The sequence below is a fragment of the Plectrocnemia conspersa genome, unplaced genomic scaffold (genome assembly GCF_051122295.1).
Source record: "Plectrocnemia conspersa isolate PC_06_02 unplaced genomic scaffold, ASM5112229v1 ptg000009l, whole genome shotgun sequence".
Taxonomy (NCBI): Eukaryota; Metazoa; Arthropoda; class Insecta; order Trichoptera; family Polycentropodidae; genus Plectrocnemia; species Plectrocnemia conspersa.
The window spans coordinates 1,238,321-1,256,068 of record NW_028277173.1 but is presented as its reverse complement, the minus strand read 5'-3'; the positions used below and the strand labels follow the sequence as shown (position 1 = coordinate 1,256,068).

Genomic DNA, 17,748 nt, shown 5'->3' with positions numbered 1-17,748 from the left:
GCTCCTTTATAACCCTAACGTTACAGGTGTGAAGATTAAAAGTATGTTTAATTCAGTTAATGTTTTTATTTATATTAATAAATTTAAAAAATTAACATTAGTTTGGCATTTCAGAGTCGATTTGCGTAATAATCACAATTATCGTTATTGAGATTTTTTAATCATTGTCAATATTGTTATAAACAATGCAATTACTCGTGAATAACGTGCAAGTATTATAAATTAATTGTTCTAACACTTGAGATAATCATTTGCATATCGCTGATAAGTGTGTAGGAATAGTTACGTATATACATCTGGTCTGTGATGAATTTAAAAAACGGTTGGGAAAATATCCATAAAAACATTTAAGATGTGTGTTAAAAATAAGTTACTGAACTGTATACAAAAAAAGTTATAATCAGTTTTAGATTGAATTGAACGAGATAACCGAATATATTTGAGTCGCAACTCGCCATGATCAACTTTATATACATACATGGGAGCATCGACTTTTATATTTTCTTCACGAATATCAGCATTGAGATCTTCCACTATCATCTTTATTCTACATAATGTAATAGTAGTTTAATTATTGTGACATTTTAATTAATCTAACGGTTACATCACACTGATTAATCACTAAATTAAACATCAACGGCACCGGAATCAGATCACATCTCCGCTGAATCTAAAAAATACGTATTTGTAATTATGTATGATTATTGAAATAAGATAAAATATATTACTTGGCGTCCAATGTATATAGTTGGGCGTCGCCGCCGCCTTATATTCTTGAACAAGATCGTCGATGACTGCTCTCGAGTTGTCGAATTCGTCGAGCGACTCCTCGAACATGGGCTCCTTCCTGAACACATCGAGAAAAGCTTCCCTCTTTCTTAGCTTGTCGTATTGTTGAAGACAGCGGTCGAACAGAGACGAGATGTTCGTGTGATTCGCCAGCAGTAATCCGGACACTTTGTGACTGGACTGCATGTGGGGCGATCTGCGAGAGAGAGCTACTTGAATCGAAGCTGGGCCCCAAGGTATAAACTGAGCCAATTTGCGTTCCCTGATGCGCTGCAACGACTTGTGAACTTGAGATGGATCAACCTCTCCCTTAAAAAAAGTTATTCAATTTTAAGGAAGGCATATTAATGACAATAACGAATGAATGCGTACTTTAAAAATGTCATAAAACACGGTTTTTCCGAGCTAAACCTACAAATTCATATATTTTTTAATATCATATATAATACATATAGCATCTGTTTTGAATCACCCTCAATATACCAAAGCGCTGCAATAGAAAAATCAGACCTAAACTCGCAACCAGTGGAGCTTACACCAAACTGACACAATCAAAGCACTGCTTTCACTTTATTCGTTACAAAACTTAAAAGAAAAAATATTCAAACGAGTTGAAGAAAACCACAATTTTTTTTTTTATGTATTAAAATTACCTGTATTATGTTCAAGATGGATATGTAACAATGCTGATTGTTTCTATCCGGACTCAAAGAAACCATCATGTTTTTCGGTTGAAGTAATCTTTGCATCACGTCCAATACTGTCGTTTTACGAATTTTCGGAACCTATAAATATTTTTTATTATTATTTTGATACATAAAACTACAAATATAGAGACATACCGTATTCAGTTCGTGATCTGCCACTAATGGAGTATATCCCGTCATTAAAAAGTGTAATCTCGGAGTTGGAATGAGCGGCGCAATCAAGCTGATCAAATCGTTGTTCATGTATGAGGGATATCTAAAATAAAATATGTTTTAAATATTTCAAAAAAATATATTAGACATTTCTATTAATACCTTAGTGTCGCAGTACTAGCACTCATTATCGTAGACACAAGAGTGTTAATTTGAGTAAACGATGGATTCTCTAAGTGTAATCTGTCTGTGGCTATTCGATTCAATGCCGTATTATCCAGGACCATGACGCAATCTGCGCTTTCGGTTAATCTTTTCAGAGTTAACAATGAATTGTATGGCTGAACTACTACATCGCTAAAACGGTATGTTTAATATAGTAAGATCAGCGGTAAAAGCATAATCTATCATCAATATCTTACCTTATCTCGTCTACGTTGGGAAATACACTGTAAGTTTGTACTAATTTTTTAGGAAACCTGTCCGATAGGTGTTCCAAGATGTAAGAACCCATTCCGGAGCCTGTACCGCCGGCGATAGAATGACACAAAACAAATCCCTAAACAAATAATGAATATTATTTAAAAAAAATATATTTGCATATTTATTTAGTCAAATGAAAAACTTAAAATAGTTCATATCAGTACTTAACAATGACTACAATGGTTTCGTTTATAGATATACTTATATTTGAATTAAAGCGGCAGAATTTGATAATAAAGGTTTGTATTGAAGAGACTCGAGCGTTTCAAGAGGCACCAACACCAACAACCATTTTGATTTATATGGACTCTTCCTCATTACATCCCGTAAACATTCATACTCAAGAAAGTCGCAATTGTTACGTAAACAACATCCTCTTTGACGGTAAATTATTGTACAGAATCTTCTCAATGAAAACAAGATGATATAAATATAGACATGGAAATAAAAAAGTGATATTACTTCTAAATTGTCACTTCCGTCCGCTTCTCTATTGATGATATCGAAGACCTCTTCGTTTAATTTTTCGCCTTGTGCAAAACCAGACGCCCAATTGTTACCGGCTCCTCCTCCATGCTTCGATATATAAACATTTTCCGGATTGTACAACTGAAATATAACATAATATTAGATTTAATGTCATTTAGCATAACACGATACGAACATACTTTAGCGTATGGTGAATTTAATATGGTATGAATAACACGAGGCTCCAGATCGAGCAGCACTGCCCTAGGAATGTAATGAGCGTCGTCCGCTTGGTAGAAAAACACGTCTTTGCGATCAGATCCAGTCGAAGCGACGTCTTCCAATATGCCTTCGGGTGAAATGCCGTGCTCTATGCACAGTTGCTTCCAGAACTCGAATCCGACTTTAACGATATTATGAAATTAAAACGAGTGTCAGTGTAAAAGTGTTGTTTATTGCAATTGTCAGGATGGAGAATTAACTCAAGTTGACAATTGCAATAGAATTCAGAATATACTCACTCTGGTTGCCGCATTGGCCCAGTTGTAAAGTTATCATTTCGCTCGGCATTTTGATTTTGACGCTGGCGCACCGCACCTTCAAATCAAACCACCTCCTTCGAATGTTGTTCGCGCATTGGCCTTAACAACTTTTTTCGCGAGCTCAAAGTCAAACAAAAAACCACTGGTAGAAAGGAGCTAAATTAACTACAATGAGAGCTAAACATTCAATTTATTTATCAACTGTCAAGAGAGAAGAGACCGTTATATTTTTAGTCGAGCATAGAACGAGACTATTCTATGCCTTTTTGGTCATTGTTTATGCATAAACGCATTTCACCCAACTCAGACCCGATGACGTCAAACACACTCGGCTTCTCAAACCTTCGCAATAAGACACAATATATTTTTCTACATTTTTCATTTACATTTTAATCACGTCTTCGTTATCCGAGATAAGCTCTACACCTTCAATTTCGAGGTCCGATTCATCGATATCACTTCTAAGTCAAAAATTATCAGCAAAAGCAATAAAATTGCCGTGGCAGTGGGAATGTTCGTTACCGAACGTTCCCACTGCGTTCCCAATGAATTTTGGACTTCTGAGAAGTGATAATTGTTTTTTGCACTCTCCTATGGGGCAAAATTCGATTTAGATATGTTTTATTTGATTCTCACTTTTTGTAAGTCGTAATGTTATAAAAAGTCTTAATTTGAACGCTAGATAATCGAGCGTTTCCCTTGCTAATTTTATTGCTTTTGACGTGGATTCTAAACAAAAGCCCCCTTGAATTTTGCAAGAAAAAATGTGCCATTTAATGAAATACTATAAAATTAAATGAAATGGAAATATTAAACGACCACTAACTGGCCAGCTTCAGTCCCCCCCCCCTCTTTAGAAAAAACTAAAATGACGTCCCTGTTAAAAAACGTTTATTAATTTAAATAATAGCTACGTTCCTGTTTATAGAATCTTATTTTGCTACATTATTTACGATTTTAAAAGTCTGTGGCCATTTATTTATATTTCTAGATGATCTCGCAAATTGTTTTATATACGATTTTTCTTGAAGGTTGATTCATAAAGCGCTTTTGCTCAAATGAACCGCGATAATTCTCAGAATTGATTGAAATGAGAGTCAAGACTTACAAAATACAGATACAGGCAAATTATTTTATACAACAACAAAATAAAAACATCAATAGAACATAAATATTATTTTAATAAAGAATAGTTATTAAAACAGCTTCAAATCAAAATCAATTATTTGGACCCTTATTATTTCCTTGAATGCTATTGTACGCTTGGTATGCTGTTTCGTAAGAAAAACATTCGGGACATACTCCAGGACCGCCCGTAGATCCCTTTAATCCTGCTATACCTAAAAATATAAAACATAAAAGTTAACATTATATTTCAATAAAATTATATTATTTGTATATACCAGGTCTTCCCGCCTCTCCTTTATCGCCAGCTCTACCAGGTGATCCAATCCCTTCAGAACCAGGAGAGCCTGCAACGTATTAAAACACATGAAGATTTATTTTTATTTAAAACATTGTATCATTCGTCATAAGCTTACCTGGTAAACCTCTCATTCCTTCCGGACCTTCTCGACCGACGCCTTCTGGACCTCTATCTCCCTTTTCACCTTTCAAACCCGAGCTTCCGGAAGGTCCGGGGGGACCCGCTACGCCTATTGGGCCAATGAATCCGCGTTCGCCTTGAAGACCAGCTGGTCCTTGATCACCTAAAAATGCGATTAATCAAGAACATGTTTTTTAATTAACATTTGTAAGAATTTGATACCTGGGATTCCTTGCGGTCCTGGTTGACCAATTCTTCCAGGACGCCCGCGTCCTGGAAGACCAGGAGGTCCGATCAAATTTGAAGTCAATTCTAATAATTGCTCTGAAAGTTAATCAAATATTAATATGTACAGGTAGAACAATTTAAATTTTGGCATACATCATTATCGTCTTTTAAATCATTCACGATGTTAAAGTTATTTTGGCAAGTATTATGAATCGGAAAATACGTTTACTGTTGTATATACATATATAGCTCGGCAAAGACGCACCAAACAAATTCAATCGTTCATTCACGAGTCGCGAGATTGCCACAAGCACGCACTTTGTGAATCTTCACAATTGGTCGGTCGGCGTGTGATTAATTCCTTACCATCAAACTCAGAGGGACAGACTCAAGCAGCTAAGATTTCAACTTTAAACTACGATCGTATGCTGAATATATAGTTGATATATTTAATCTGCTTATATCTATTTCAGTTTAAAGACATTATTTATTTAAATAATGTAAAATATTATTATTATCTATCGCTACAGTAAACGTATATACAAATGAATAACAGTACATTGCTTGTCTAACAAGTCAAGCTTTAGCAAATCTGTATTGAAAATTAATATCAAAACTTTCTTATTTTTCTGTTTAAACGCCTATTTAGAAAAATAAAAAAACTGCAAAACTAAATTAAAAGAGCGATAAATTAGAGATTAAACAAAGTTATGTAAAAGGAGCCCAAAAAAGTGCATAGCTTACAATCCAATATTATCAGTGGTTGATAAAATATTATACCTCTTAATACCGCAGCACATATTTCTTTCAATTCCACTTCTGTGAAACTTCTTCCCTACAATTAAATAAATTTGTTACATTAACGTTGTTATTTAAAGTATTAGTAGAACAACATGTTTACCGGCGTTCCTGGAATACCATGAATGCCAGGCATTCCTCTTGAGCCCCTCGGTCCAGGTTCACCTGGTGGTCCAGCTTCCCCAGGACCTCCAGGACTTCCGTTAGATCCTTGAGGGCCAGTTTCACCATTTACCCCCCTTTCACCTGGCTGAACAATGTTTTTTTAAGCATATTTTCATAATTTTGCTTTTCACGATGGTATCTTACCATTCCTACTGGTCCAGGAATTCCTCGAGGGCCCATGGATCCTGGTATTCCCTTGCTTTCGACATACACACTGCTATTTGGCGATGATACTATGGATTCTCCAGGTGGACCTGGTAAGCCGGGATCCCCTGGTGAACCAGGTGAACCAGGATTTCCCGAAAAACCTTGAATTCCTTGTAATCCTTGCTCTCCCTACATATAAGTTACATAAATATTTTTACAAAAACTTATGTTATAGTTGAAATACCTGCAAACCCGGAGGTCCTTGAGGTCCTGTCAATCCAGTCAAACCACGCTCGCCATCTCTACCTGAATATCCAATTGGACCTGCTAAACCAGTAGGACCTGGTGCCCCCGTCGTGCCTTTTGGTCCTATCGGCCCAGCATCACCATTAACTCCAGGTGGACCAGATAAACCCTATAAAATCACAGTTAAGTAAGATATACATATATATGTATGTAGCTTATAACAGTAAAATATTTGTGTCCTACTCTGTCACCAATATCGCCTTTCTCCCCTTTAGATCCTGGCATTCCAGTTCTATTTGAAGTTGATTCATCTACATATACAGTAACTCCAGGTTCTCCTTTAAAATAAATAATATATTTAATATAATTGTACATTTTTTACTCAGTGCCACAAATATGAAATAACTAGATTTACAAATAAAATTATACGATAATTATATATTTATGATAAACATATAGCGATGTTATATTTGATCCATTTAAATCTACGTTTTTGGTACTATGTTATAATTATGGATTACACAGGCCTGCGATGAAAATTTTCTTAATAATAATAAGTATTTGAAGTGTGTTCAAATATGTATAATATCTCAAGTCCATAAAAAGGTCATTATTAAACAATAACAAAGAGTCTGGTTCCTACCCGAATCATTGAAATTAGCCAGATTTGAAGAATCTTGAATCAAACTTGAAGAATCGTTAGACTTTTTCTATTTCTAAAGGACATATAAGCTAAAATATTTATATATGGGACACTTTATTCAGGAGCTTTATCCAGAACTAGTGCTTCGCTTCTAACTTAGAATAAACTAGAGTTCAGCTACGCAGAATCGACAGAAAAAAACAGCCGCTTTCCTTCGTTCTTAGAACCAGGTCCAGCCAAAGCAGTCACAATAATTCACAACAGATTAAAACGATCTTCATAAAAATTATTTAAAAATATATAATATAGTACCCAGAACTCAGCTCAAATATACTCATTATAGTCTATTATTATATGCATTTAAAAAGTATAATCTTTTGCATAATTCTACTCATAAATCAATGTTAACTTTTTTGCTCTAGTGTAATAATTCATAATAAATAATAAATTTAGTAATTTAATACCCTTTAATCCTGGAAAACCATGATCTCCTCTTGATCCCTAGAATAAAAAAATCTAATAATTAAAATTAAAACCAGAATATAAGATTAAAAGAAAACCTTTGATCCTGCTACACCAGGTAGACCATCGTTTCCAGGATTACCAGCATCTCCCTTTTCTCCTTTGTCTCCTGGCAAACCAGCATTTGTAGTTTCAAATATTGATTCACCCTACACCATCGAAAATTTAAATAACACTTTTCAGTAGTCATATAATAATATTTAAAATCTATTACCGAAGAACCTTTAGGTCCTGGTTCTCCAGGAATTCCAGGTAGTCCTTGCAAACCCTATATGAAAGCATGTTTCAATAATTAAAATATTTATATAAACTTACGTGCTACAAGTATATATATATAAACCTGAATTCCTCTAGGACCAATTGAACCTGAAGGACCTGGAGGTCCAGGCGGTCCTATTGCTCCCGTAGAATTAGTCTCATTATTGTCAAAATATGTAACTATTTGACCAGGAACTCCGGGTGAGCCTGGAAGTCCTGGTCCACCTGCTATTCCTGGATATCCATCTCTTCCATCCTTTCCGGGAAAACCTGGCGTGCCCTATTTAAAATAAATATTTCAATAAGCTGTATTTGTTTATAATAAGCTGTATAAATCATACTGTATCCCCTTTAAGTCCTTGAAAACCCCTAGTTCCATTGTATCCTCTCATTCCGGGAAGGCCACGCAAACCTCTGATGCCAGGAAGACCTTGAAGGCCAAGCGTACCCTATGATAAAAAATTGCATTAAATTTCATTATAAGTAACCGTTTTGCGTTATGCGCTTATAAATTCGCACTAGTTTTTTATAACCTCGCGCTTCACCTTACATTGAAAAATAATTTTTGGCGCTATGAGCTTATAAATTTGCACTTGGTGCTCCTAATATTGCGTTTCGTCGTTACATTTTAAAATATTTTTATTAAATACAAACCTTAAGACCAGGACGCCCTGGATCGCCTCTTCTGCCTGGAATCCCCGGTGGACCAATGGGGCCAAGGGATCCTGGCAGCCCTACTGAACCTGGAGGTCCAGGTGAGCCTTGTTCACCCTGTCGAGTTATATTTGTTGTAAACAGCTTTGGTCAAAATATTGAAGAAGACACAGAAATATATTTGAGAAAATGTTATTTATTACATTACAGCAGAAATAATATAGTTATGATTGAATTTATAGGGAAAAAAAATGAAGCCGCTGAAGTTTTTAAAAATCATTAAAAATATTCGACGATAACTTTTGAAAGCAATAATGTCCTGTTTCATTAAACTTTCTTTTGACTGATCAATAAGTGGGAATCAAATGAAGCAAATATAAACTGAATTTCGACCAATCTGAGAGCACAAAAAACAATTATCCCTTCCCAGAATTAAGAAATCCACGTCAAAAGCAATAAAATCGTACCGTCGCTTGTAACGTTTGTGAAGTGATAATTGTTTTAGATACACTTTGACCAATACTCACATATCTAAAGTCCGTAGTAATATCGATAAGGATAGCTATCATATTTTTAAAACATTATGTAATATCCAATATATTAAAAAAGTTGTAGATAATTTAAACAATGAATTAAATATAACAGAAATATAAGTTAAAAAAATTGTACTCATACTAAATGTATAATATGTTTATTAAGTATATAGATATGTTAGATAATGCTATAAAAATAACTACAGATGACTCAATTATTAAAATCATTAAATTTATAAAATATTTAGGAGTAATTGTAAATAAAAACTTAACTTTCAAGGAACATTGTAATTACATAATAAAAAAATAAGTATATTATCTAGGATAAGAAATCAAATTATTTTACTAGCACCTGCCAGATAAATTATAGTATTACTGGTAAAAATATTTATCTATCAGTGAAAATGTATTCCGATATGATTTCACTGAAATGATAGATTTTAAAAAATATTTTCGAGATAGATTCGAAACTGTTTTTTTTTTTAATTTTCTTTGAAGGATAACCCAAAAGTTTCTGGTTTAGAATCAGAGACGTCATTTCAGCTTTTTCCATGGGGGAAGGTAAAATTTAGTCAGTTAATGGTCAAGCTTAATCCCTGTGCCTCACCATTAAGATTAAGACTATTAGATGGTTTATCAGAAATTAAATAGAACAGTTGACTATGAATGAAAATTAAATCTGCTTGTCTTAATGACAATATCTGACTTCTGTTAAAACAATTTTATGTTATTTACGTCTGTTCCGTTGTATCCAGGCAATCCAGCAAAACCTGGAGGTCCTGCAGGACAAGTGACTCTACACGGTGGCTCTGCGCTGATAGCAGCTGGAGCTATAGCAGCTGGTATGTAAGCCTAAAATATATTCCGGAGATTATTACTATAGATATTATGTTAAGCAAACTTAATTACCGGTAATTCATCGCAGTTGTTCTTCTCTGATCCTGCATCACAGTTTAAAACGAACCATTGCAACTCTATCTGAAATAAATTTGCATCAATTAAACAGTTTAAATGTGACTTTTGATTGGCAAAGCTTAGCAATATCCAAGCAGTCTTTCCCCGCTAACTGGGGAGGTTGACTGGATGGTTCCAGTATTCCAAACCCTACATGCTACAGTAGCTGAATATATGAAAAGAAATTCAAACCATATGGAGACTCTTTCTCAAGTCTTAACTAATCACTCACCCCATGAGTTACCTGTTGGATACAAATGTTAAGTTTATACTGTAATGAGGTTAGGCGTAATAAAAATTGGATCATACCATAGCTGAAGAATCAGCCATGCGAGCTAGAGCCACGTATCCTTCTGGATCCAAAGCTGGAGCTGGAGGTAGAGCTATTCCAGAGTCTTTGTACAACATCGGATCACAGTCTACCCATAGATGAGCTGTTCCGTTTTTCACCGTCAAGATAATCTTATGCCAAGATTTATCAAACACCTAAAAATTCGAAACACAGCTACCTTTGTTCTATGTTTTATCATATGTTATTGATCTTACTGGTGGTTTTTTGAATGTGGTAGTGTGCAGTACGTTATCCTCGTCTGAAAAAGATAATTCTATCGCTTTGTTCCCAGGATCCAAGGTAAAAGCAAGTTGTAATTGACTCTCCTTGTTCCAAGCCGAAAGAAGACGCCATGCTTCTTTACTTGGTTTCCTAGTTCTGAACGTACAAACCATAGAAAACTCTTCGGCAAACCCTCTTGGAAACACTTCACTAAAAACATCAAAATGATTATCTAATAAAAACATATAAATCAGATATTCTAACCTGATTGGCAATGTGAGATTAGCAGATCTATCCAAACGATATGCTGTCTGTAGTCTGCTTGTTCCAGGAACTCGAGCGACTCCTGGATATTTTGATCTGACGCCTGATACGTCCAATCCAAACTGTCTGATCAAATCTAATGTATGAAGATCTGTATCGCATTTTCTTCTATTAGTTTCAAACTCTAGAAGCATTATTATATAAAAACATTTAATTAAGAAAAGTCGTTTAATACTGTTTTAATATATTGTTACCTATTTCAGCTGAAATATTAACGAAGTGTGTTAAAAAAGAAACGAGCATAAGCAGTCGTCCAGTTTTGAAAAACGTCATGTTGTAATAATCTGTACAAAAAAAATGTGAAACATAATCATACCATTCTTCTTCTCGAACAAAAATCTTGATCCCCATTGTCGTGATGACAAAATATTCTATCGAGATATGCGATCTTAATAGAAAATGTAAAGATTGTGTCAATGGCGATTGTTATGGACAGAGCCCATAATAAATCATAACTAACGCAAGACTTGACCTGAGATTCCCAAAGGGTAATGCTTTATTAGATTTATATATCTTCTACAATCATATGATTCATGTGTTTTTGTAAAACTGTCGATGTTTTAACAAATTGGAACACAAACCATGACTATGTCATTAGTTATACTATAAATAGGGACAGAATCAGATCATCAGTCATTAAGAACTCATTAAACTAATTAATTTATTTATATCCCTTAGATTTTATTTTCATCGTCGTAAACGAAACGGTTGCGGTATCCATTAACAGTATCAAAAATACTTGCATCAAAAAAGAGACCTTACTTGTATTAAGGTGCTAAAATATCCGCCTAAGATGTACAAAAAATCCTTAAATTCACATTCCATAGAAAGATAACATTGCCAAAAAATAGTGATTTTAAATCACCATCGCGCAGTGATACATAAAAAAATATAATGTTTTAGACAATAACAAAAAAATTGGTTCCGCCCTGAATCATCAAAAATACAGGCGGTCAAAAGTAACCCAGTCAATGGTAATATTTAAAAAAAATCTTATTTCATTAAGAGTCACGCTTCGTTATTTAGCGTTCATATTAAGACTTTCCATAATATTGCGACTTACAATAAATGAGAATCAAAAAAAGCAAATCTAAACCAAATTTTTAACAAAAGAAAAACGCAAAAAACAATTATCCCTTCTCAGAAGTCAAAAATCCACGTCAAAAGCAATAAAATCGTGCCGGCGCCGTCGCAGTGGGAACGCTGGTTACCGAACGTTCCCACACGAGACGATTTTATTGATTTTAACGTGAATTTTTGACTTCTGAGAAGTGATAATTATTTGTGCGCACTCCTATTGCCCAAAATTCGGTTTGAATAGACTTTAACCAATAATCTCATATCATAAATTCGTAGTAATATCAGTAAGGATAGCTTCATTGTAATAACGAAGTGCAAACAATCTATGGAGCAGTATGCGAGACGCCACGTCTGATTGTACTTCTTTTGCTTATTTTCCCCTGAGAGATGAGATGGCTTAGTTTGTATGTTGGACTTGATCTAATAAAAGTTCTAAAACTATAATTAGTTTTAGAACCTTCATTAGATTAGGTTTAGGTTAGAATAGAAAATGGACGTTTCGCGACATGTAAATGTAAATATTTATCTACTGGTGAAAATGTGTTCGGACTTCACTAGTGACAATATAACTTTTCTAAAAAATACACATTCTCTGTAACATGTATACGTCGCATGTAAATAAGTAATGATAAGTGTGTAAATGTATATATTACTACATATGGAAAAGTTGAATTCATATAATTTTATTAGCACTTTCAAGATAAATTAAATTTTCACTCGTAAAAATATATATCTACCGGTGAAAATGTATTCCGATATGATTTCACTGAAATGACATTTTAAAAATATTTTTGGGATAGATTTTTCGTGAACGAAACCTTAGCGAATCATGTCCTTGGTTGAAGTTCCCCCCGTTTCGAAAAGTAATAAGCCAGAACACACGAATTGAATCGCTTCCTTTAGCTTTAGACACTTCGCTTTCGACTTGGAATAAACGATAGCTTATCTGAATTAGCGCCAAATCGAGACTAAAGGCCAGAATCAACTAAGCAGTCACAATAATTATATACATAATATACCGCGATCTTCAATTTGTTTTATTGTATAGCTAAATTTTACTACTAGAAAGACGGAAAATGCATCTAAATAATCACCTGTATCCTAAGAGTTCAACCCGATATTCGATACGACGCCAGTATCTACAAATAAACATATATAGCATATTAATTATTGCAAAAATTATACGGTTAATTTCAAAACTGTTGTCATTTAAAAATAGTTTACCAAAAAAGTGTACTGATAAAAATAAACAGGTCAGGTTTTGCACATACCTTTTTTTTTGGTAAAAAGTATGAATGCTAAAAATGTTATGTTTTTTAACAAAAAATAAAAAATAGCTTGTAGTATTTCATAGTTTTAATTATTCTAGGGCAGGAATAATTATGAGATATACATAATTTAATAGTAACAAATTATATGGTCAGAATTTAAATCAACTTTGGGTCAGAATAAAAATCATATCTCGATCAGAATTGTATTAACAGCCTAGTCATAACTATATTATTCAGGGGCAGAATAAATATCAAATGCTTAGTATAAAAATAGCATACGATCAGAATAAAAATATAGGACGGCCAGAATTAAACTAAAGGACAATCATGTGAATTTAAAAATATATTATAACATTTATAAATATAGATAGGCAATAAATTATTAATTTTACAAATATCTTATAAAATATCTCGCTCGTACCTAAGCTGTTGGACAGGTTTGGTGCGAGCGAGCGTTGTTTAGAACAGTGAATACCCCATAAATAACTCTCAATTTATCTGAAACGAATCTATTAAATTGTATGTATGGCGTGGAGGAATTCAAAGCGACGAACAATGCGAGAATATCGACAAAGCGGCGGGGAAGAGCAAGCTTAGCTTGTTGTGTTGACGTCTGACAACGTTGCGAGCCCAAACAAATAAGTTGGCCCTGAAACACCTTGATAATGCCCATGCATTATTATGCAGATCATCTGTTAATATGACATTGACCTTGAGGTTAAAATACAAATCATAAAATATAAATATTAGCTATTCTTTATAAATACTGACCAAATAAATACTGACTGAAAAAATTTATTCTGACTGTCAAAATAATTTTTACCGTTTAATATATTTTTTTAATAATCCAATTTACATTGTGTGGCGACAGGTAACAATAAATTGTTAATATTCCCGTACGATATATAAATAGACGAACAGAAACTCCAAGAGGAGTTGGCCCGATTACATTGCATCGACTCGACTACTGTCTCCGCTGACACCCTCGCCGCCGTCTCCGCCGACCCGCCGCTGCCACTACCATGGCCTTCTTCGCCGACCACGCTATCCACCGGACTTCTCTCGAGGACATCGAATCAGCCGCCTAGAACGCATGAGCTCCAGCACCAACGACTCGACCCCCAAACTGGTGACAACCCGACGTGATCACGAGCTCCGCCAGCACCAACGACTCGACTCCCAAAATTGTAATCATTTAATATAAATTCTGACCATCTAATATTTATTTTGGCCGCTTATAATCTGACCATTTAATATAATTTCTGACTTATGTATTATAAATTCTGACCGAAAAATACGAACCTAATTAAATTCCTTAAAATTTTGTAAAAATAATGATTTTTAAATAGATTTCTTTAAAAATTCTATCTACTAGAATCTACGCCTAGAATGGTTTATTTCACGCTATGCATCTTAAGTTTAAACGCTTTGCGCTCGTATTCTCGCGCTAAAATAAAATTGTTACTTATTAAAAATACAACTTTAAAACGCTTTTGCCAGCGTTTCATATTATACACTGAGGGTTAATAAAAATAATATATTAAGATATGGATTAACTAAAACAAATGAATTTTTTTCCTGTAATCTTTCATTTTAACATTTAAACACAGCGGGTTAAACATATCAACACCTACAAATAGTGAGACACATTATTTTATTAGCTATAAACTATTATATAGTTTATAATCAATATATGTCACTATACATTTTTTAAACCATTCTTCACTATACTAATTAATGAGAGCAGAAAAATCCACCATCTCGTTCCAAAATCCCGGTTATTCAAAACATTCGAAAATTCAAAACTCCATTATCAAATCACAAAAAAAATAGAAAACAATATATGTTCTATTATAGAGATTGAAGCAAAATAATACTATATGCATATATTGGAAATAACGATTTTTATAGTAAAAAGGAGAAACATATTCAACAATAGATATTAAAATTAGAAAAAATGGCATACACATATATTATCTCGACTAATTTCGTTAATCAGTCTGATCCGCCATCTTGTTGTAAAGTGGTGGCTATTTTTAGTCTGATTGGCTATTGTACAATACTAGATGTTCTGCATTATATCTAATATTCCCTGTTAAGGCCAAACCACTGTTGTTTCCGTGATTTCTAATTATTTCTTGAACCCCATACTTTTGACAAAATAACATTCTTCCCACTATAGTGTTGACAAATAAACGTGTAGATATGTTCTAGAGGTGAAAAATTTTAAACCACCAGAATAAAACAGAGCCAATTGAATTTACAAAATGAATTTTTTTGCCACTACCTTTCCAAAGTGAACAGGGCAGACTAAGAATGGAAAACTTGCGTTAAATACCTGGGCTAACTCCAAACTTAAATTCAATACACACGTAAGCTTTTATCTTAAATTATAATAATAATTATATTGTACACGCTTAGTAAGAATACGAACTGATTTTAAAATTAATATAAAACACTGGTTTAGACGAATACATACATACGTGTGGCACTGATGGCCCGACAAAGCAACGTATATATACATGTGCATGGCAGCGAACAGGTTATTGAATTCAATATATATTAAATATTTGAGGTCTCGTGAATATAGATATTGAAATGTACTGATTCGCTCGTGTCGCATAATAATCATATATATGATTTTGCCAGCTGTTTTGATTGAAGACGATTCGCTACATACAACCGTCGAAGATTCTGTACTTCTTGGATGGTAATTGAAGCAAATTAATGTCAATAACATTGCTTCTGTTAATGCAATGACAATCGTGGAGGAGAAATTCGTGACATGGTATATATTTTATCGATCTGAATTAAATTTCGGAAGTTAATACGTTTCACGCAAACTGCAATAAATTATCGGTTGATTAAAAAGCTTGACAACTTACATCGTAGCAATTTGCCAAATTTACGCACAACATCGTATCATGAGTTATATTAAATTTGAAGGAATTTTTAATGGAGTTTAATGTGTTTTTGATTGATTTGGCAATGTACAACATTTTTTTATGTAATAAACGTAGATTGAGATTTACGAACTTTTTTTATATAAAACAGTTTATAAGGATATGTAATCACATGTTAAAAATAATCAGAGTTGCTCAAAAATATTGTAGTAATCTCATTTTATCATTATATTGTTTTTCAGCATTCTATTTTATTAAAAATATTATTATTTCTGCCAAGAAACTCAACCCAAAAATGTAAAAGTTCACACTGATTTCAGCCGCATCGTTATTTTTTCCCTATAAGGTATTGTCTTAAGTTATTGTATTTTTTTATTATTCAACTTTAAAAATTATTGTTGAGATAAATAAAATAATATTTCACATTATTAACTAATATATTATAAAATATATGCAAATACTTACCCTAAATTTTATTTACTGATCTTTTAATTCAATATTACATTTTTGTAAAAATGAGAAAAGTGTAATTTAATTGTTATTAATTTTTTTTAAATAAAAATAATAATGAAGACGTCCGCGAGTTTCAGTGAAGAAGACTTGACTGGTCGTTAAAGAAGTTTAACTTGACAAATTTTCTAAGCAGTGAAGCGAAACCAGCGAAGCGCTTTGCTCCTGCGGATTTGATTATTATTATTATTTTTATTATTAAGATATTCTTAACATTTTAAATTTTCTTTAATTTAAATTTAATTTCTATGATAAATTGTACATTTTTTATATTATAAGAGAATGAGCATAAAAATGAGAGATAGTATTATTTATTTAACGAATTTTATTCTGGCTTATGTATTTTGCTGAACCTTTTCTAGACTCTAAATATATTGTTTTCTATTCATAGTTAATTAAGGTGACCAGACGTCCTTCTTTGATGAGGACTGTCTTCCTCATTTTTTTTCCTCAACACTTTACCCTACTTTTGCCTTCCTCGAACAAAGATGTCCGAGGTGACCTTTTTTCGTTTTTAGCTCTGGCGGCATACCTAAAAAAATCTGTCACCTTAAGTTAAAATATTTTTTCAACAAATAAATATTTTTAAATTTCTACAAATATTAAAAAAAAATACTACAAGTCTAACAATCATGACTAGGCATATTTCCCCAATATATAAATACAATAATAAAACAGTTGTGGTTTACATGTAAAATAGATGAGCACCACTGACATATTTTTTCCAGCTCCTCATAACTAACATCCTTGTGTTTTGCAAGTTCATTGAGAAGCTAGATGGCTCGTGCAAGAGGAGCATTCTAAAGCGTTGACGTAAACACGGAAACCTTTCAACACTTTTACAATACCTAGTTTAAAGAACTATGATCTAGTGTTTCTAAATTCGGCCAAGTCCAGCGGCAAACCGTTTTTGAGGGATATTTTAATAAAATATTATTAACGTAATATCACCTCCAATCATATAATAATTTATAATATTTTTTAGATCCTAGATCATATCTGCTTCTCTAGTCTTTGTGTAAGTTTAGTAGGAAACCATACTTGAATCATATATTTTATATTAATTTAAATACAATTATAAAACATTCAGCTTTACGTAAATACATTATATGAAACGAATTAAATAAAAATATTTTCAACGCCCATTCAAAAAATATTTCATTGCCAAACAGAATGTGAAATGACAAGTGCGAGGTTGCCGAATCTACAAATATCATCAACGCAAATGTTCTAATAATAAAGCAAAAAACAAACTTTAAATAATTATATTA

At 33.1% G+C, this 17,748-nt stretch overlaps 2 protein-coding genes across 6 annotated transcripts; both read right to left on the bottom strand.

Annotated features, from left to right (window-relative positions):
* Positions 1-51: 51 nt before the first annotated feature.
* Positions 52-3,438, bottom strand: gammaTub37C (gamma-Tubulin at 37C). Its single transcript, XM_088191602.1, has 9 exons — positions 3,122-3,438; positions 2,801-3,003; positions 2,595-2,741; positions 2,072-2,208; positions 1,812-2,006; positions 1,632-1,752; positions 1,443-1,574; positions 729-1,098; positions 52-670 (listed from the first exon to the last, which is right to left on the bottom strand). Exons 1-9 carry the CDS (start codon positions 3,168-3,170, stop codon positions 654-656), a joined length of 1,371 nt encoding a protein of 456 aa, XP_088047728.1. The 5' UTR covers positions 3,171-3,438; the 3' UTR covers positions 52-653.
* An 867-nt stretch (positions 3,439-4,305) lies between these two features.
* On the bottom strand, positions 4,306-16,573 carry LOC148231479 (uncharacterized). 5 transcript variants are annotated; one of them, XM_088192796.1, is made up of 24 exons: positions 16,433-16,559; positions 12,888-12,932; positions 10,908-10,997; positions 10,654-10,837; positions 10,383-10,599; positions 10,146-10,322; positions 10,069-10,080; positions 9,792-9,860; positions 9,618-9,734; positions 8,350-8,466; positions 8,037-8,144; positions 7,778-7,975; positions 7,652-7,705; positions 7,476-7,586; positions 7,380-7,416; positions 6,516-6,610; positions 6,271-6,441; positions 6,024-6,215; positions 5,818-5,964; positions 5,697-5,751; positions 4,911-5,012; positions 4,684-4,851; positions 4,546-4,614; positions 4,306-4,482 (listed from the first exon to the last, which is right to left on the bottom strand). In XM_088192796.1, the coding sequence occupies exons 3-24, from the start codon at positions 10,984-10,986 to the stop codon at positions 4,361-4,363; spliced, it is 2,601 nt and encodes an 866-aa protein (XP_088048922.1). In that variant the 5' UTR covers positions 10,987-10,997; positions 12,888-12,932; positions 16,433-16,559; the 3' UTR covers positions 4,306-4,360. The 5 variants fall into 5 exon arrangements, with proteins under 5 accessions (XP_088048922.1, XP_088048924.1, XP_088048921.1 ...); XM_088192798.1 differs by lacking the exon at positions 10,069-10,080 and having other exon boundaries at positions 16,433-16,573; XM_088192795.1 differs by lacking the exon at positions 12,888-12,932 and having other exon boundaries at positions 16,433-16,573.
* Between the last annotated feature and the right edge of the window lie 1,175 nt (positions 16,574-17,748).